This window comes from Musca autumnalis, unplaced genomic scaffold (genome assembly GCF_047663935.1).
Source record: "Musca autumnalis isolate F117 unplaced genomic scaffold, ASM4766393v1 scaffold_4, whole genome shotgun sequence".
NCBI classification, from domain to species: domain Eukaryota; kingdom Metazoa; phylum Arthropoda; class Insecta; order Diptera; family Muscidae; genus Musca; species Musca autumnalis.
In genome coordinates, this window is record NW_027411977.1 from 6,988,473 (window position 1) to 7,010,079 (window position 21,607).

Below are 21,607 nucleotides of genomic sequence, written 5' to 3' on the forward strand. Positions count from 1 at the left end.
TAGGAAGTAGGAGTGGGAACTAGGAACCAGATTTATACAACTCTTCCAATGAAAACTCGTAGAATGAATTTTGATAACGTTCAATAGGGCGTATAATTGATATAAATTACTACTTCTCAATTATATTTGTAAGGTGCGTATGATTAATATGATTGTAGGATGTGTGTGATTAATATGCACCTGGGGTGCGTATGATCAATAAAAATTGTGATAATTGTCAGAAGGCACATGATTCATATTTATTAAAATAAAATAAAAATAGATAAATAAAAATACACTGAATGAATAAATAAATATATCAATGCTAAAATGTGTCTCAAATTCTTTATTGATAGAAAGTGGAACTACGAAAGATATTGGAAAAAATAAATAAATTCTAAAAATTCATATTATTCATAAAAAGGAATATGATTAGCAGTCCTGTTAACATTTTATTAATATTTAAGTTCCATGGGAAGAGTACAAACATAAACCAAAAGTATTTCATAAACCCCACTTCTGGTTTTGATCTAAATGTCATTGTTGTATAGAAAACAAGTCAAGACAAGCGTTGTTGTCATGTCTAAGAAATGGCGTTACGATACACCGTAACCAGTAGCTGTCATCTGTTTGTATGACGTACAAAATACTATCACGTTTTCTCCCACAAACATTTAACACATCATTTGGCCAAAACATAATACCGTAGACATGTCATACTTGTTTTTGTATGTCAATTCGGCTTGGAAATGTGTGAAGTCATTGAAAGCGAAATATTCTTTTAAATATCAAATTTTGAAAAAGGTGATATAATTAATAGAATGATTTTATGAAGGCATATTTATATAAGGTAGAAGTGGCAATCAGCTGTAGTATTATTTTTTGGAAAATTTGGTTTTTAAAATGAAATAGGGTCTACTCATGAAACTTAAAACTTCGAAATTTGCTACCATAAAATACTCCTTCTTATTCTAAATGTGCAATAAAAATGACCTACTATAGTTCTGATTGATTTATATTTACAGTTTGGTTCAAAATTGTTCTATTTTAGAGGATTTTAAAAATGTATTTATGTTTTCCCTGAGAAAATTTAAAAACGACCCCATTATTCAGTATTTTCTTTGGCATTTAATTTTCAATAACAACAATGTTGTTTTTGTAAATTTGTTAGTTGTTGGAATTCATGCATCTACCTTATATACATGTGCCTTGAATTTTATTAATAATGAAAATAAATGTTTTAATTTTATAATTATATGTTTTAATTTTAATTATAATTATAATTTAATTATATTATAATTGTATACATAAAATAAATATTAATTTTTATTACAAATATTATTTTAATAGGGTGTATTATTAATCATTTGCATTTTTGTTCTAATTGGGTTAATATTAAAACCAGTTCTTTGCACTTGTATGCAATATGAAAGAGTATTCAAAATAGCGATAGACTTTCTAGCAAAATTTGTCGACTGTAACAGAATAAAGGACAAGTGCAGCCTAGTTCAAATAAGGCTGTGGCCGTTGTTTATTCTTTTATTTGGAAAAAATATATTTTGTCAATTTTTAAAGGATTTAAGAATCGTATTTAAAAAATGTTGAATGTGAAAGAATTATCAAACCCCTCAAAGAGATATGTTGTGTATACAATTCATATAATTAAAAATCCTACAAATGCTATTTATAATTCTTCATGAGTTCTTGGTTTTCAAAATTGAAAAATTGGTTATTCAAAATTTCAAGTTTGTTACCCTTAGATCATCCTTCTTATAACTGGGAAAAATAAATTAAAAATATCTATTTCCGGACGTAATTTTGACAGTAATAAATCCCAAGAACTAATAAACTATCACCTTGCAAGAAGTTCTAATAAAAATTATATATTAGGTGATTTAAAAAATAGTTTTTTTTGTTGGCCAAAACATTAATATTTCAAAAAATGTTTGTGAACTTACAATATCTTTTCATTAGTGACTTTTTGTAGGCCGCCTTACGTTCCTCAGGCTTTAGGCGACGTGACAAACCAGCGCCTCCTCCACCTAACCGTTCGCCATCAATCAAGCCCGAACCTGAATCATCCGAATCGGAACCGGAATAGGTGTGTGCACGATTTCTGGCAAGTTTTGTTGGTAACGATAAATCCAAGGGGGCTTCATCATCAAAATCCTCTTCCTCATCTTCCTCGTCGGTGTGGTAATGATCAGAGGGAGGATGTGACAAAGTGTGATGATGATGCTGCTGCTGATGTGGCGGGTGATTAGGCTCCTGATGATGATGATGTTGATTGTGAGACTCATAATGCCTTTGATCATCTGAATCCTTGCTTATGTGTTCCACAGAGGCTGCCGATGCCGAACGTTCTTCCGACAGAGAATCCTCTTCTTCTCGACTGGTAATCACCGATCGCCTTATGGGCTGTGGAATGGATTCAGTGTCCATTGTATCTGGACGTGTTTGCTGCTGTTGTTGCCTTAAGTGATTGTAGAGAACGGCAAATTTTTGACATGGAGAAATCGAATGCGACTCATGATTATCCTCTTTGTTGAGCTTTGTATCCGAATTCTTTTGCACTTGTGATGATGAGCAGGTGGAGGAGTGATGCGACAATGCCGGTGAAGTTGGGGGAGTATGCTGGGGACTCTGTGAAGAATCTTTGTTGTAGGTCACGTGTTCTTCTTCGGGCTCCTCCTCATCATCTTCACGTTGTTCTGTTGCTGCACATATGGCACTTGGCGTTTTGGGATTTATTTTGCTTGCATCTAAAGGCGACATACGCGTATGAGTTGCTGCTGCTGTGGCTTGGGACCAATTTTCTTTGACCTCATTTGTATTCCTGTGTGGCGGCGATGACATCAGGCAGCTGGTAGATGAGTTGCTGTGACTATGATTGGAATCTATGCTACAGCTTAGTTTTGAGACTGCCGCCACCATATCACCGGCTGCCGGTGAAGATAAAGGTGAGGAGGCTATTGTCTGCTGTGATGTGGATGCTGTTGAAGCTGTGGGCGATGCCAAAGGACTATGCAAATGGTGGCCATTTGTGGCAGGTGGCGAGGGTGACGGCGAGGCTGTGGCGGCATTGGCAAATGTATGGGCATTTGCTGCCACCAAATGTTGCACCATAATCATGTTGTGTTTTGTTTGTACAGTACTTTGATTTACTTTAAAATATATTCTAAAAATTGCACTGTCTCAATAGAAATTATATTTGAATAGAAAACATGTTGTTGTATTTTTTACACAAATTTTCTTTAACTATTTTCCTTGATTGTTAGGCAATGTTTTGTAGATTTTTTTTTTGTACCTGAGACCAGATGTTATACTTTTTTAATTTAAATATTTATATTTTTTTTAATTTTGTTTAGAATTGATGGATTTTGTTGAGGTAATTCTTTTGTACATTGGTTGAATTTAACGGACGATGTTTCCAAGTTTTTTTTTGTTTGTTTTGGAATGCCACTAACACTTATTTTTCAAAACAATTTTTTTGCTTTTAATTTTCAAACCACTTATTTTTTAAATTTTGTGTCCCAAAAAAAGTCCAGTCCATAATTGTTTTCATTACTTGATTTTGAGTTATGTGTCCGCTATTGAGCCTGCTGTGTTCGCACTTTTATTCAGAACCAGAACAATAACGACCGTGACTGACTAAAGAACACTGACTGGCGACAACGACAAACAGCATCATAAAAATCACACATTGAGAATTCACATAAATGTCGCATATTACACGATTTGCAACTATTCCGAACGACGTATTGTATCCGTATCCGCAAATTGCATTTGAATTTTGTTTAGAGAATATTTGTTTTTTTTTTTCTTTGATAATAATTTGCAATTTTCAATTTGTGTTGGCTTAGTTCACAGTTTTCAATAAGAATGTGTGTTTGAAATTGTTTTGAAATGTTTGTTTGGTTGGTTTTCGCTTTCGAACGTTTCGAACACAAACGTCGTTTATCTCTTACGGTATCAGCGAAACTGAAATTTGTAGTTTCAGAAATAAGTTGATTACGGCTGAAGTGGCTGCGACTCGATATAATTTTTTTGTTTTTTTATTTCATTTCAGTTTCGTCGTTGTTGGTGGCTGCTGCTGCTGATGTTATTCGTTGTTGTCATCGTCGTCTTCGTTGTGTACACATATAAGCATGCGCTGCCATAGTTGTTGTTGCTGCTGCTGATGTTGCTGTTGCTGCTGCTGTTGGAGCAGTCCCACAATTGAGTGGCTGGCTGGCTCACCGACTGGATGACTGGTTGGATGGCTGGCTGGTTGACAGACTGGATACTTGTTTGTTGCTGATTGTTAGCTTAGATGGATGGATGGATAGATGATGGTGGCGATGTGATGATGTTGATGATGAGGGCTTTGGTTTGTTTTACTGGATAATGGCTGGTGGCTGTTCGGCAGACTGTTAACCAATAGTCTGGCATTTGCTACAGCTGTGGCTGGAATTTTGGCTGTTGCTCTTTTAACAAGATTTGCTAACAACTACTGTAACAACAGCTTTACAGCGCTTATTTGATTCTATGAATTTGTCTTACAAATCCAAATTGAATAGAAAATATTTTACTAAGAAGAAAGACTTAAGAAATCTCAGTACACCGTTGGATTACCGCCACCGTCGTTTGTACGGACCAATGTGCATGGGGAAGAAAAACGATGACGACTGTTTGGCTGCAAACACAACACACAGCGTTAAACGGTAGAAAAACATTTTGCAATCAAGCAAACCATCCCACCAATCAACCGACCGACCGTCCGATTCCAAAACATTGTTGATTGTTTGCTAAACTCTCCATTGCACACACACTCGCACATAAATACACGCACTCTCATACAATTGCCATGCAACAACAAACAACAATTGCAAGTGGAGCTGCTCCAACGAGAGAGAGTCAAATAATGCTAATTCTCATTTTTATGCAACCCATAAAATGTTGTCTCACACACACACACCATAACATTACTTACAGATACAAATTACTCTCTTGAAATGTTGAGTATTACTACCCATCTCTTGGCTCCCCAATAACAGTTTGTTTTCACTCTCACTTGTTATCTAAAGTGCACAGAGTGCAGTGTGGGGCTTGTCGTTTTTTGTATTTGTTTGTTTGTGTGTGTTTGAGTCTTCGTCGGTTCCGTTTGCTTTGTATCTCATGCCCATTTTGCATTCATGACTTGTGCTAATAGCAAAACAAAACAACAAACAAAAATACAATCAAATCAAATGAGTGTGCTTTTGAAGTGGCAGTCGTGAAAGGAGGAGGGAGGGGGATCTATTTGTCTCCTTATTCTACAAAACAAATACAACGGAAAATCCATCAAGCAGCCATCCGTTTGTCTTGGACTTTTGTGAAAATGGCACACAGACAACACAGAAGAAGACATCAAACCGCCACCACCACCATTGTCGTCATGGACAATGACGACGACCCAGACCCACTGTACCACTGCTGTTGAATTCTGTTGTATTTCCTTTCTTTTCATTCGATGATTATGTTACACTTTTGGGCGCATGTGTGTTGCCTGCGTGCGTAGCGTATTTGGTTTGGTATATTTCTTCTTTGGAAATTATTACCCTAGTTTGGGCATTGGCTGGCTGCCTGTCTGTATGATATATTTTGTTTAAGTCTATGCAACCGGTTTTAGGGATATGACTGAAAGAACTATTTTTAGAATTTGAGGAAAACTTTTCTCGGTATTCTTCTTTTGGATGAGGAATAATTTTTGTTTTATGGGTTATGACTGACGACCGTTTATGGTTAATATGTATTTAGATTTAGAAGGGAAGACAGTTCAGTTTGATAGAATGAAATATGATGGTCTTTCAAGAGAAGACTTCTCTACGAGATCACAATTTTTATGCAAAAAAAAAGATTGGTATTTTAGGAGATTATTTGTAAGTTTTTCATATAAAGACTTTTTGGGAGTCTATGTCCAAATGGAAAAAAGAAAAAACTTTGATCCTCTATGAAAAACTTTAAGAGTAGAAGGCCCCTTTGAGAGATCCCCTATTATTAGAAGATCCATAAAGAAGGCCTCCTACCCGTAGTAATACATACGTCGTACATACTGTCCTGGTTCCAAAACGTATGAGTAACAGTATACAAACTAACGTGTGAAATTACGTGTACGCTGTATTTTTCATAAAAATGATGAAATTACGTATACACAGTATTTTTCATACAAACGATGTGAACGATTGGAACAACGTAGTAAAGTAGATAGTTCCACCTAGTTCAATTGGCACATCTCTAGAACATGCCTATGGAGGATTTCTGACTGTAATTTTGGTCGAAGGCTCGGTTGAGTAAACCATACACAATAAAACGACACTGTGTTTGTCGACGTCGAAAACAACATCTTCTCACTGGTGGAGCAGATCAATAATACATTCTATAAGCGAATAGAAAGATCATGGATTGACCAAAGTTACAAAGGAGAATAACTTTGATCCAAATGTTGGGATATTTAGCCTTCACAGTGAAAGATACGACAACGAATAAGGCAGATGGGCCTTAACGGAAGCAAAAACGTGTAGTTTGAAGCTACATGAATGTCACCAGATAAAGTTGTGAAAGGTTAAAGATGCTTACATCGGAAATTCATATTTTTGTTTTTTTTTTTTTTTTAAGACGACAAGCATGGGCCCGCTACTTCGTTAACGAAAAGTTCAGATTAATAGAAAATAGCTTATAAACAGAAATTTAGTACACTCCGTTCTTATTTACATCCCAGCAAAAATCCTTATTACAAACCTCCTTTCCCACCCATTATTTTAACAAGGGCACGTCGCGTGTTATATTTTGTAACCACTGAAATAAGTAGTCAGAATCTACTTATTTTAGTGGTTACAAAATAACTAGACATTTCGCGCGACATGCCCATGTTAAAATAATGGGTGGGAAAGGAGGTTTGTAATGATTCTGACTACTTATTTCAGTGGTTACAAAATAACCAGAAATATCGCGCGACGTGCCCTTGTTAAAATAATGGGTGGGAAAGAAGGTTTGTAATGAGGATTTTTGCTGGGATATAATAAAATATGAAAAAATATTCAATTACTAGCAAAGTGACCGCTACTTCGTATGCGGAAAGGATATAAACACACGAACACTGAATATTTTGTTATACTAATACCAATTTTAAATAATATTTATTTTTATTTAAATAAATCAGCCGTATCTCACCCTTACACATCAACAGCCAGATTTGTTGAGGCATTTTAATTAGGGGTTTCTGTCCTCATACGGTAAAACATTCTTGTAAAACATTAAAGCCAAGACCAATTTTAGTACAATTTAACACTTTTCGCAGCCTTATATTAGGTATGTCCAATACCATTTCAGCCCTCAGCGACCCTCATACCATATTTCAGAATTTTGTACGCATTTCAAACAAACTTCTTGTATTATCGTTCATGCAATAATAAAATGGTACCAAATTTAGTACTTTTCCTACTCTTGGATATAACCTTAAAAATTACCTTGTTATATCAACTATTTATGCCAACATCGAATTTCATTTAACCCCACATACTAACAGTGACTCTAAGAAGTCCAACTCTGTTCCTATCCCCTATACAACATTTAGACCGAATCTACGGATTGCAGCTGTAGCCATTAGTCCATTACCAAATTCTACCAAACTCAGTACCATTTAGTACTTTTCGTACCCATAAGTACGATTTTTCAAAACTACCTCAAACCTTCATTTTAACAGTAATCTTAACTAAAAATTTCAGAATTCCAGCTCTATCCGTTCAACCAAATTTAAATTGTACCAAATTTAGTACTTTCTTCACCCATAAGTACGAATATCCAAAAGTACCTCAATCCAACACTCCCACAGTAATATTAATTCTAAATTTCAGGATTCCAGTGCTACCTGTTCACCCAAAATCCAAATTGTACAATATTTAGTACCATTTAGAATTTTTCGTGTCAATAAACACGAATTTTCAAAACTTTCTCAATCATACAGTCCAACAGTAATCTTAATTCAAAATTTCAGGATTCCAGCTTTAACCGTTCACCCAAATCGAAATTGTACCAAATTTAGTACTTTCCCTTCCCATAAGCACGAATATGCAAAACTACCTCAATTCTACACTCCCACAGTAGTCTTAATTCCAAATTTCAGGATTCCAGCTCTATCCGTTCACCCAAAACCAAATTGTACCAAATTTTGCACCATTTAGAACTTTCCGTACCTATAAGTACGAAATTTCTGGGTTCCAGCTCTATCTGTTCGCCCAAATCCAAATTGTACCAAATTTAGTACTTTCCGTACCCATAAGTACGAATATCCAAAACTTCCTCAATCCTACACTCCAACAGTAATCTTAATTCAAAATTTCATGATTCCGTTCGCCCAAATCCAAATTGTACCAAATTTAGTACCATTTAGTACTTTTCGTAAACATAGGTACTAAAACTACCCCATATCTCAATCCTATACTTAATTCTAAATTTCAAGTTTCCAGCTCTATCCGCTCACCCAAATCGAAGTTGTATACAATTTAGTACCATTTAGAAATGTTCATACACATAATTACGAATTCCGAAAACTACCCCCATATCTCAATCTTATACCATATATTATTATCTTAACGTATTCAACTAGATATTATGGTCACTGACCTTTATCCAATACCAAACTTTGTGCAATTAAGTACTTTTCGTACCCCCAACTCTACCCATCAAAAGAAAAATTTTAATATATTTAGTACCTATCGTACACATAAGAACATACTTCCAAAACTACCTCCTAATATTATCCCTACTTCTGAAACTTCACATTCCAAATTTCGTTCACACAATATTAAATGTTATCTAATTTAGTACTTTTTATGCAAATATAGTTCGAATTTTCTAAAACCCTTCGATACTCCATCAGAGACCAAACACAAAGGATACAATTTGCAGTACCTTGTGGTACTTTTCGTACACTTCCTGACAAATGTTGAAAAACCCAATCATACCTCACGAAGTTCTACCTTTACCCGTTCGAAAAATTTATGGTGCAACATTTAGTACCTTTTGGTACTTTCCTGCTTTTCCAGTACGAACCCAGGCTCTAGATGTACCTGTTTGCTAAATAGCATGCTACAATATTTAGTACCTTTTGGTACTTTTCATACCTGTGTAGTACAAATTTCCCAAAACCCAGCTTTATATCGCCCTAAACACACCATCAATAACCCACATTACAAATTTCAAGTTTCTAGTCAGTTTCTAGTCTGTCAGTCACACATGCACACTTATCACGCAGCTCTCTTGTACATACGTACAGATTCGTAACAGAGTACTATACGACCATACGTTCCCAGCAAAAAAAATCTCCCAAAATAATGAGTTTTTATAGTACTTTTTGGTAGTCGTAACTACTTAAAAAACCCCTATTAACCCATTATTTTAACAAGGGCATGTCGCTCTGAATAACTAGTTATTCTATGACCAATATAACCACTAGAATAACTAGCCACTGACCACTGGAAGTTGAAAAATAAGCTACAAGTTAAAACATTATATTTTCTATTTTAGAACAGTTGAGGTGGAATTTGTTTTCAATTTCAACACACTTCATATTGTTTATTTTATTTTTGTTTTATTTCGACATCTGCTGGATTTGAACACACGAACTTCTGCTTTGTAGCCTAACACGCTAGACACTTGGCCACGCACACGAACATTTGCTTACCCAGCAAAAATTTGGATCCGTTAGTCATTATGTAACCCATTACAAAGTAATGTATACAAAACAAAGAACAGTTGGTGGTGCACATGTAAGTCATTAAACAACCCTTAATGTTCGTGTGAGTGGCCGAGTGTGTAGTGTATTGGACTACAAAGCAGAAGTTCGTGTGTTCAAATCCGGGAGAGGGCGAAGTAAAATAAAAAATATGAAGTGCGCTGAAATTGAAAACAAATTCCACCTCAACTGTTCTAAAAATAGAAAATATAATTTTTTAACTTATAGCTAATTTTTAAACATCCAGTGGACATGAAATAATTAGTTATTCTAGTGGTTATATTGGTCATAGAATAACTAGTTATTCAGTGCGACATGTCCTTGTTAAAATAATGTTATTAGTTTGTTTTGTAAGTAGTTACGACTACCAAAAAGTACTATAAAAACCCATTATTTTGAGAGGACTTGTTTTGCTGGGTACATGCGCACCAGCAACTGTTCTTTGGTTTTTTTTTTTTAAAAACGTACCCGGCCGACGGTGAGCGTTCAACACACAACCCTTGGATTTGTAGTCGGACACACAAGCTCTGTGCCACCGTACTCATTACTATATAAGGAGTAATACAAGTAGTTATTTTTGTATACATTACTTTGTACCCATTAACATAATGACTAACGGATCCGAATTTTTGCTGGGTTATAACGGACAATACTTTTAGGAAGCTAATGTTTTTTCTACAAAATGCAAAGTATATTATAATTGCGTCAAGACAGCCTATGTTAATTATAATCCATATCAATCAGTGATTGGTTATTCGATCTTAAATAATAAATGTTTTAGGTGCAATATATAATCAACAGAATTATAAATATAAAGGGACCATGAAAATTGGGATAAACTATATAAAAGTGGAACACATCAAAAGTAAAAGCACCTACTCTCTATTCCTCATATTTACATAGGTCAGTCCACCAACCATTGACAAGAAGAACTCGGTAACAGAATCAAATTTACAGAGTCAAAACACCGAGAGCCAACAGCTGGTTGGGTGTATTTTCCGCGAAAATGAAAACAAGAGAATATCTCTCATGCTCATTTGTTTGCAAAAGGTTATGAGAAAAATGTAAATAAAATGTTGTAACTGTGGTTGAGAATGTGTGTGTGTGTTCAACACATATAAACACCATAACATTTTAGCTTCGCTGAAGATGTGTTGCTGTTAAAGAGGGCTAGGTGAGGGTTTGTAGCGGTAACAACATCATCGGTAACAGCATTGAAAAGGGGGGAAAGAAGGCCGACCGACAGTCGTAATTTTTTGTTATTGTGATAGCTGTGTGTGTATTTGTGTGTTTGCTGTTGTTGTTGTTGCGTTCGTATGTAGCCACAAATTTTCACTTTCCGTTTGGATTACACACAACTGACTGACTGACTGTTGGCCCTGTTATCATCTCCACCATATTAATGCAAAGGTAGGGATCCCATGGATCATGAGGATGGTTGAATACATGTATTTGTGTGTGTGTGTGAGTGCTCTTAATAGAGAAGCTTCTCACACACACTGCTGAGTTCTGTGAGGAGACTCTTTTGAATTGGGGGAATTTGATTCTATGGCAAAAGCAGAACAATGTCTGCTGCCACTGCGGAGGCAGGCATCTGTTGTTAAATGTTTTGTGGAAAGGCATGCAGAATCGAAATCAAAGTAAGGAGGGATCTCTAGGAAATCTTTCAAAGTAACACAAGCATCTGTTGTGGGAATATTGGAGGGTTTTGTTTGTATACAACGTAGAAAACAGACTTCCTTTTGGAGCAACACAACGCCATGAGTGTTTTGGGGGTCAGAAATACGAATTACAACAACAACAACATCAGCATTACAAATAGAATTATAACTTTACACACAAAAGGCAAAATTAATCTAAAGAAAATGGTCTGTGCTGCCATTTACGATTCAGACAAATAGACACACAACAGACCCACATAATCGTTACCACAATAGAATGCAGCATTGGCTCCCCGTCAGCCAGCCAACCATCTGCATTTACTATATCATTGGGGTATCCTTTACCTTTTCCGGCCACCTGCAAGATGAAGTTGAAGAAAACGTTAAAATAGGTAGAGGCGAGCCCGCCAGTCCACCTATCAGCCATCTACTTATGTATGTATGTTTTGCAACAAAGGCAAAGAAACCCATTTAAGAACTAGACAAACGAAGCTGAAGATGGTTAGGTAGTCATCAAAATATGTATATGAACACGGTTTCTTTCGTTTTTATACCCAAAAAAATAAACGTAAAATGTAAGACTGATGTTTACAATCATAGTCAGAGGTTGGTTAAAGAAAGTATGTAACAGTCTGTGTGGTTTATATACTACAAGCCAAACAGCCAGCGTCTCCCTTTAGCCTGGGGTGTTTACTGTTGTTGCAGTTTAGTGGTATTGTAGTTCTTTGTTCAAATTCAAACATTGGAAGAATTTGTTGCATTTTTTAGTTTATTTTTTTATTGGTATTAATTTATTTTTTATTTTAGTCTTACTTTATGGACATGTTTTGAAAGGTGATCTGCGATGAGCCCTAAGATGTACATTGTTCGTGAAGGCATAGAAAGGTACAATGGAACATGGAACCATTTTAAGATAGTAACATGTAAATAATCGAAGTTGTAACTATAGTTTTTTGAAAATACAAACATATATATACTCGTATATGTTTCCGAAAAGGAAAAAAAAAACAATAACACGTTTTAAAATGGATGAGTTATGCAATTGTTTGTGTTGTTTTTTGTAATATTTTGAAATTTTTAACGTTTGAGCATATTCATATTATTTTTTATAAAAATTTTAGTGAGAATAATACCTTAAAAAAATACAAAATATTACAAAAACAAAAAAGTTAATTAAAACTAATGCTCTGTTCCAGAACCTGCAAGAATCTACTATTTATTACTACGATAAAAATTTTTCCTTTATGTTATCGGAAAAAATAGTAAAAAATTAATAGATTCTTGCAGTACTGGAGCAGACGATAATTGTTTTTTTATGTTTATGTGCTGGCACGGTTTCTTGGAGCTTTTGGGCCATTATCTAAGGAAGTATGAACTTACTCCCAAAAAATTGTAACGTTGTAATATGGGCTGGGAAAATAACCTTCTGCAAATAGATCCGAGACGAATCCTTAAACTGCACTTTTCCCAAATTTTGTGCGTGGGGTACAGGACCGATATAGACCATATCCAACCTGATACATCAGTGAATGAAATATTACGATGTGCAAAGTTTGGACCGATCAGAAACTTTCTGCTAGAGTTATCTTGCTGATTTGCCATTTTAGTTGGTGCCGTCAGGAAGTGTGAACTTGTCCCCAAAAATTGTACCGTTGTAAAAGAAGTGGACCGATATAACCCATATTCGAACCCGATTTATATCTGAAGGAATAATACGATATGCAAAGTTTTAACAAAATCGGGTCCAATATTAACTGAGCAAACACAAGTACAACTGTATTAATTGGTTGTGTTGACACAAATATACCCTCAATCGTTTATATCGGTTCTCGTTTATCAATTCAGAAGGAAGTACTCGTAAATATCCTTCTTATGACATTTTCCATATTTGAAATCTTGTTAAAATTAGTTTAGAGTTTACATGAGATTTGGGTGCAACCGTGGTGCAATGGTATGCACACCCGCCTTGCACACATAAGGTCGTGGGTTCGATTCCCCGGCCAGGCAACATCAAAACACTTTTCAACGGTGGCAAAATATCCCTCAGTGATGTTGGCGACATTTCCTGAGTATTTCAGTCATGTAAAACTTCTCTTCAAAAGTGGTGTCTTAGACACGCCGTTCGGACTCTGCGGTAAACTGTAGGTCCCCTATCCTTGAGATAATATGAATCGGGGTGTACTCATTGATATGAGAGAAGTCTCCCTTGTCCCTTATGGGATGTTTGTACAAGTAATAAAGTATCAGTCGGCTTGGCCGACAGAGATATACCTCAACCTCGGACCTAAAGAAAATAAATAACACACAATACCTCTGACGCCTATATAATACGGTGTACAACATTTGGCCAAATTGGTTTCGTTGGTGCCAGCAGGCCCCTGAAAAAAAACATGTACCGTCGTAATGGGGAAAGCGAATACAAGTTGTTACAACAAAAACCAAAGGAATTCGAAGTCCAAATTCTGACCGATTCGGTAATGGGAAAACCGAATACAAGTTGTTATAATGAAAACCAAAGGGATTCGAAGTCCAAATTTTGAACCGATTCGGTTGATCCTTTCGAGAGTTATCGTGCGCTCCAGCTGCTGTATATGGTGCCATAGGGGTATTTTAAACCTTTCGGATTATTTTTTTCAGGAATTATGGACTATCCACTGAAAAAAAGCGTGTACTATTGTAATGGTGGCAGCGAAGACAAATTGTTACAAAAAGAAAAAAAAAACAATTTGAGAGCAGGCCTTAAACTGCACTCTTCACAAATTTTGTGTGGGAAGTCCTAAAAGAAGTGTAATTATATAGTCCATATTCAAAATTGATCTATGTCCCATAGAGATCATACGATGCGAAACGTATGGACAAAATCGGTTACTCCCTTCAAGAATTATCGTGCGCACAAATTTTCCGAACATTTTCATTTTTTGTGGAGGAGGTACCTGAAGGAGTGCACCGACATGGTCTATCTTCGAACTTAAACTAACTTTGGACAAAATATTACGAACGCCAAATTTTAGACCGAATCGGCTGATCAATTCGAGAATTATCGTGCGAGAGCAGGTCCTAAACTGAACTTTTCCGAAATTGTGTGTAGGAGTTACCCGAAGGAGTGGACCGATGGAGTCCATATTGGAACCTTATCTAAGTCCGGTAGAAATTTTACGATGTGCAAATTATGGACCAAATCGGTTACTCCCTTCAAGAGTTATCGTTCGCACAATTTATCCGAAAATTTTCGAACTTTTGTGGGGGAGGTACCTGAAAGAGTGGACCGATATGGCCTATCTTCGAACTTAAACTAAGTTTGGAGAAAATATTACGAATGCCAAATTTTGGGCCAAAGCGGTTCATCCGTTCGAGAGTTATCGTGCGCTCCAGCTAGACAGACAGACGGACGGACATTGCTAAATCGACCATTATTTCGATGAGGCACATTTGCCCGTATGAAAGTGTATATACCCTCGTTAGCATAAATGCTAAGGGTAGAAAAATAGGGATTTTTAGAGCTTTCGGGACCTTATCTTGGGTTTTATGGGCTTCGCGAATAAGGAAATAACTCAATATTCACCAATCTGCAGTCTAGCGAACTGTACTGAACTTCCCTAAAAGGGTGTAAGGAAATTGTGGACAGAAATAATCCATTTCTGAATGTGATGATAATTAGCAAAGTTTGAACCAAATCGCTTACTCTCTTCGAGAATAACTGGGAGCATTTATTTGTTAGAAAATGCTAAAAAAAACTAAACAAATAATTTTGTAAAACTAAAATAGTTGAAAGTTAGGATTTTCAATATCCAGAGAATAAAAAAAAATCTCTTGGGAAGCTATTGAAAATATAGGTCAACATTGTGGTATACACACCATTCCACGATACTTCCCACGGGCGAAAAGGTCATTTAAACAATTTCCATAAATTGGTCTTGGTTTTGTGTAGTACCTCCCGATTTTCGGTATTTTGCAAAAAGTCCATTCGTCTATAATTTTCAATTGGGATCGCCAAGCCTAGAAAGCCTTTTTATTAAATTGGATTTTGGTTTGGTATAGCCAAATTTTCCCACACAATTGCCAGTAATTTACCACTTTGGACATCAGTAGTGGGATTCTCTAACGCCTTTTTTTTGGTTATCGACAAAAATCCGTAAAATTAATATGCAAAATTATGAATGAAAAGTATGAATAAAAGTTGGCAACACTGGTGCAACTTTATTTTGGTTGCTAACTTACCGAAAATTTTCTTTAATTACCGAAATTATAACCATTTCAATTTTAACAATTTTTGTCGGTAACCAAAAAAGGCATTAGAGAATCCCACTACAGTAGAAGAATTCTGTAACTCTTTTTTTCGAGTTACCGACAAAATAAAGACCAAAATAAAGTTGTCTCTAAGTCCTAACGATAGCAACAATGTTGTCAACTTTTATTGATAATTTGCATTCTTAATTATGGGCCATTATTACATGTGTTCTTTTACTATCTGATGGATTTGAAAATGCAAAATAAACTAATTTGGAGGCATTAAAAATATAATTTTTACATTGAAAGATAATGACAAGAAGCTCCTCCTTGAAATTCTATCATCACTTTTAACTTTAAGTTAACCGGAACGCTACAAATCTGTTCGGTAAATCGAAACTATAACAAAAGTAGACTTATAATAATGGGGGTATGAGTTTTAATTTAACCGGCTTTTGTCGGTAACTCAAAAAATTAGTTACAGAATTCCACTACACTAGTGGTATTTTCTAACAAATTTTTTTGGTTACCGAAAATAGAAGACAAAAAATAATAATTTACCCAGCACTATTTTATATTAAACTTCCCATTTTAATTATTCTAAATAAATGTCAATAAATTCCTTGCACCCAATGTGCAATGATTTTTTTGTTGTTTTGCTGACTTGGCCAAAGTTGGTGTCGATGAACAGACGACACCTTTACACTCGTTCCAATATTTCCTTCTTTTGTGTTAACACGTCATGGAGGTTTCAGTTTTGTTTTTTGGGGGTATTGCAGCAGTCGACAACCGTTTGAAGGTTGTCGTTTTTGACTGATAGCTGAGAGATAGAAGGGAGAACTATATACAAAAATTGTCTTTACATATTTTTTTATTCGTCCAAATTATATTCTTTACTTCTTCGGTTATATATTTTTGTTTTCGTTCCTTCGACGATGGGTTTGGTGTAGCCGATTTCTAGACTTCATACTCAAATACAAATGTGTATATAACACGGGGTATCATTGTACATATTAACAAATTAAGTGAATCATGAAACGAGACACAACATTCAACACAGTGAATGACCTGAAAACGATCTAACACGCGCCGTCTCCACATCTCACCCGGCTTAAAACCGCACCAACTGTCCCCAAAACAAATATACAGCGTGCACACATACCCACAGCAAGAACAGAGAGCAGCAAGACATCATACAGAATCTACAAAAAAAAAAAAAAAACAACAAAATTTCTATACTTCTTTCTGGAGGATATGGTGTTGTTGGTGGCTCTGTACCATCATTGGTAATGGTTGGTTGAGTGGCTGACTGACGGCTTGGCTGGCTGACTGGCTGGCTGGATGGAAGCTGTTACTATTTCAACTTCTGTTTGTGCTGCTGTTATTGTTTTTTTATTGTTTATACAATGCATTTATATACTTAAATTTAAATTTTGTGTTCCTTTTTTGGAGAATTTATTTTAATTTGAGGAATTGCGTTTTATTTTGTTAAATAAAGAAATCCAGCTTCTTCTAAAAGTTATTCTCACAACAACGCAAATAGATGTCATAATGCTTATAAAGCAATTCCATGTATTAAAATAATGTTACTTAATTAAGATTAAAATTTTTAGAATTTTGGACAAACAAGAGGTTTAAATCAATTTTTCGAATCTTGCTGAAACTTCAACTTAGATGAATTAATAACCGATTTTAGCATCATATTTCGTAATGGCGAAGGTGGATCGCTACATGATCTCCATAAAGTGCTCCACTTAACTGCCATATTTCTTCAGGAAAGCCCTTCTCATTCCGATAAAATATCAACTAATTGACAAAGTATTACTCGAGCCAAGTAAAAATCTCAAAAAAGCGTACTTGGACACCAGAGGCGCCTGTTAAGAAATTCAAATTAACAAAGGGAAAATTGCAATCGCGTCAGTCAGCTATGCCGACAGATATATACACGAACCCACATGATCCGAGAGGTGGCTGGAATAAAGTCCAAAAGTGTTGCTCCATTTTAGAGCTGGATTCAATTTTGGGTTTCATTCCATTCGATAGTTATTGAGCCAACCAGTCATTTTAGTTGGTCACTGTAGGAGTTTTTTCCAGCATGGAAGAATGGATTTTCCCACAAAAATTATATCGTTGTTATCAGAATCACAAAAATATTATCTTCGATGAACTTTAAACCTTTGTGAGGGTGGTACCTGATCGTGTTAACCTATACAAACGTGAATATTTATCATTGAAAATAGTTTTATTGTTTCCCTATGTAGTCTCCAGCATGATTTATATAGTTTTTCATGTGCTCCAAAACATGTTTTTTGGACGCTATTACAGCACCTTCTGGCGACGCAAATCGTTCACCACGCCTGTACGGCGGATGACCTACCAATTTTAAGTTTTGTCCGGTCAAACAAGCGCTGGTTTGTATCGATGGGTGAGAGCTTTCATTGTCATGATGCAGAATGGTTCGTTTTCTCTTGTTCATTTTCTAAGCAGACTTCAGGCAAACAACTTGTAGTGCACCACTAAGAATTAACCGTCCTACATTTTTCAGGCCGTATAGTCGCCACACGATCAGTTTTGCCGAAGACACAGGCGAGCATTTGCTTCGAAGTGCTTCTTACATGAACAACTTTTGTTGTACCCCCCACCACGAGTTGTGTTGAATCAAAACTGAACTATAATTTCCTTTCGTTTATGAACAGGCTACATAAATACCAAATTCCAGCAGTTTCGGTAAAATAATGCGGCTAACTTTCAAAATGCCGAAAATCGGGAGGAACAGATCTATGGGCGCTATATGAAGGCGTGGACCTGTACGGACAAATTTCGGGGGCAACGTTTTCTACCACCAACGAAGACTAAATACCAAATTTAGCAATTTCGGTGGAATATTTAAGCCACAAATTTCAAAATACCGAAAATCGGGTGATACCGTTCAATGGGGGCTATATGAAGACGTGGACCTATACCGACAAATTTCATATGGAAAGTTTTATACCCCAAATGAAGACTAAAAATAACATATTTCAGCTAATTCGGAGGAATATTGAGACCACCTATAGAAAGCTTTGTACCCCCAAATGAAGACTAAATACCAAATTTCAGCCATTTCAGTGGAATATTGAGGCTACAACCTTCAAAATACCCCAAATCGGAAGGTATCGTTCTATGGGCGCTATACCGACAAAATTTTGGGGAAAAGTTGTACACCCTCACGAAGACTAAGTACTATATTTCAGCCATTTCGGTGTGATAATGAAGCTAACAACTTTAAAATACCGAAAATCGAGTGGTACCGTTCTATGGGGGCTATATCCACTAGGAAAACCTTCGGTTAAAAACGCCCAAAGGATCCTCGAACCACACAAAACTGGTGAACGTTTGTGTGGGTGGTGCCACAAGGATTGAACAGATATAGCCCACATTTGAACATAATCTAAGTTTCGACAATATTTAGAGATCCAAAGTTTGGACCAAATCGGTTGCTACGTCTATGAGAAATCGCGCGTACCATTTTATCGAATATTTTCGAACTTTTGTGGGGAAGGTACCGGAAGGAGTGGACCTGCAAGCACCACCTTCGAATTTCATTTAATATTCGAAGAAATATTACAATATCCAAAGTGTAGACGAACGCAGTATTCGGTTCGAGACCTCCAGCCACTACATATGGTGACATAGGGGTTTTTTAGAACTTTCGGGCTGTTTTCACAAGAAGTATGGACTTTCCCTTGAAAAAACTTTTAGTGCCGTAATTGAGGCAGCGAATGCAAGTTACTTCAACAAAAATCAAAGTGATTCGAGAGCAGGAAGTATGCACTTGCCCCTGATGAAACTTATACCGTCGTATGGGGGGCAGTAACAAGTAACAAGTTGCTACAGCAAAAATCAAACCGATTCGAGAGCAGGTCCTAAACTGAACTTTTCCGAAATTTTGTGTGGGAGGTACCCGAAGGAGTGGACCGATTGAGTCCATATTGGAATCTCATCTAAGTCTGGTAGAAATTTCACGATGTGCAAAGTATGGATCAAATCGTTTACTTCCTTCAATAGTTACCGTACGCACAAATTTTGCGAACATTTTTGAACTTTTGCGGAAGAAGTGGACCGATATAACCCATCTTCGAACTTGAACTAAGTTTGGAAAAAATATTACGACAGCCAAATTTTGGCACCGAATCAGTTAATCCGTACGAGAGTTATCGTGCGCTCCAGCCAGCCAGACAGACAGAAGGACATGGCTAACTCAACTCCAAATTGTCTGAAACACATTTCGTCCAAACATTATTTCGATGAGGCACATTTTGCTTGTATGAAAGTGTATATGCCCTCGTTAGCATTAATGATGAGGGTATAATTAAAAAAATTACGTATGAAATACTTAAGCATAACATAAATTAATCGTAGGGTAACTAAGCGCATATTTACTATGGTCGAAGTAAGAGGGTGGAGAGGTCCATACTGGCAATGGCCGCCAGTAAAATAGCATCATATTATTCAGGAGTAATCTTAGTATCACATTCCTAAACAATTTTGAAAAGCTGTCCACCACAAGGAATAAACATAACTTTATTGGTCGACCTCATTAATTGTTGACTTTAATGCCGATTAAAAATAAGGTCATGTTATTACCCTACGTTTGCAATTTATTTACTATTTAAGCTCAATTTTCAATAACGGAAGCATTTTCCTCAAAATTCCTTGACTCGAAAGCCATAACAAACACCACACAAAACGGCCAGCAACAAAAATAAACGCAAAACCTAAATTCTTGACAATATTTTGACGATTTATGCAATTTTCTTGCCTTGTTTGTCATTCTGTTTGTTGTGCATAACACACCAACAACAACAGACAACGTCCGTCCAAGTGGCCCTTGAAAAAGAAATTTTATCCACTTTTACATTATTTTCAACATTGTTTACATTCGACTGCACTTTTCCCATTGTCTGTCTGTCTGTCCATGACTGGTGTGTTTTTCTTTAGTTTTTTTTTGTTTTGTCCAAGACTAGGTAACAACTTGCCGCAAGAGGTTCCAGCGTGATGGTGTGGTGGGGATTGGAGTCAACAAATTTTTGCTAAAGATTGCATTTTTGGTGTATTTTTGTTGTTGTTAAAGTTTTGCTGAGTTCGACGCCGTTGAGGTCTTCACATGGTGGAAGTTAATAATTAGCCATGTATGTATGCAGCGGCGGCAATGCAATGCAATTGCATACAAATGATATCTTTAACACCAGTGGCAGTGACAGTGAGTGGTGGCAAAGTAAGTGTCGCACCAACATATATGCAAACGCACAGACACACACTCATTCATGTATTGCTACTATACAAATGAAGAAGACGAAAATAATAAAGATTTGTTGGTTTTTCTTTGCGAAATTCAGCGAGATTCAATGTCATTGCTACGAAAAATTGCGCGCTTTACCATTGACATTGATTGTTTGGTTAGGTTGGCTGATTTCACAGCTTTGGTAGTAACCGATCAAAACAAACTGAATTTGTGTTTTGTTTTGCTGGTGAAATTTTTGCATAATAAAGTTTTGAATTAAAAAAAAAACAAAGAAGTAACCTTTCGGAAGAACATTGAGTGGTGTTGTTTTTTATTTTGTTTCGTTGTAACAATCCAAATGACTTACAACTTCCCAATGTGAAATTTAAGAATTGTTGGTGAGAGAAGTTTTGTGAATGAAGTGAGTCATCTTTGAATAAAGAAATTTTCTTGCAGAAAAAAAAATGTCTGCGAAGGGGTTTAGAAATGTTAAATAAAATAGAGGATGAGAATATCTGATGTCTATTACACCAATATGGGACAACAATTCTCAAATGAAGGGATAGATTTATTTTAATTTCAGCATCTTAAGCTTCCAGTCAATTCAAATTTCTTAAAAGGCTGTTGAGAAATTTAAGGTCAGAGTCCAACTTATATTTATTTTTTAATTTTTAAGTTAAAAAGTGAAATTTTTTAATTTTCAGTTTATATAAAAAATTGCTG

At 35.9% G+C, this 21,607-nt stretch overlaps 1 protein-coding gene and 1 long non-coding RNA gene across 2 annotated transcripts in view; one reads left to right on the forward strand and one right to left on the reverse strand.

Annotated features, from left to right (window-relative positions):
• Nucleotides 1-3,246, reverse strand: part of Eip74EF (Ecdysone-induced protein E74) — a 45,295-nt gene extending 42,049 nt beyond the window's left edge. Inside the window, 1 exon segment of the mRNA XM_073985844.1 lies at nucleotides 1,938-3,246. Within this exon segment, the coding sequence (XP_073841945.1) occupies nucleotides 1,938-3,111 (1,174 nt within the window). The 5' untranslated portion in view covers nucleotides 3,112-3,246.
• Nucleotides 3,247-10,716: 7,470 nt separating this feature from the next.
• On the forward strand, nucleotides 10,717-15,703 carry LOC141403441 (uncharacterized). Its single transcript, XR_012412798.1, has 3 exons — nucleotides 10,717-12,442; nucleotides 13,442-14,323; nucleotides 14,486-15,703. It is a non-coding gene; the product is annotated as an uncharacterized lncRNA (long non-coding RNA).
• Nucleotides 15,704-21,607: the final 5,904 nt, after the last annotated feature.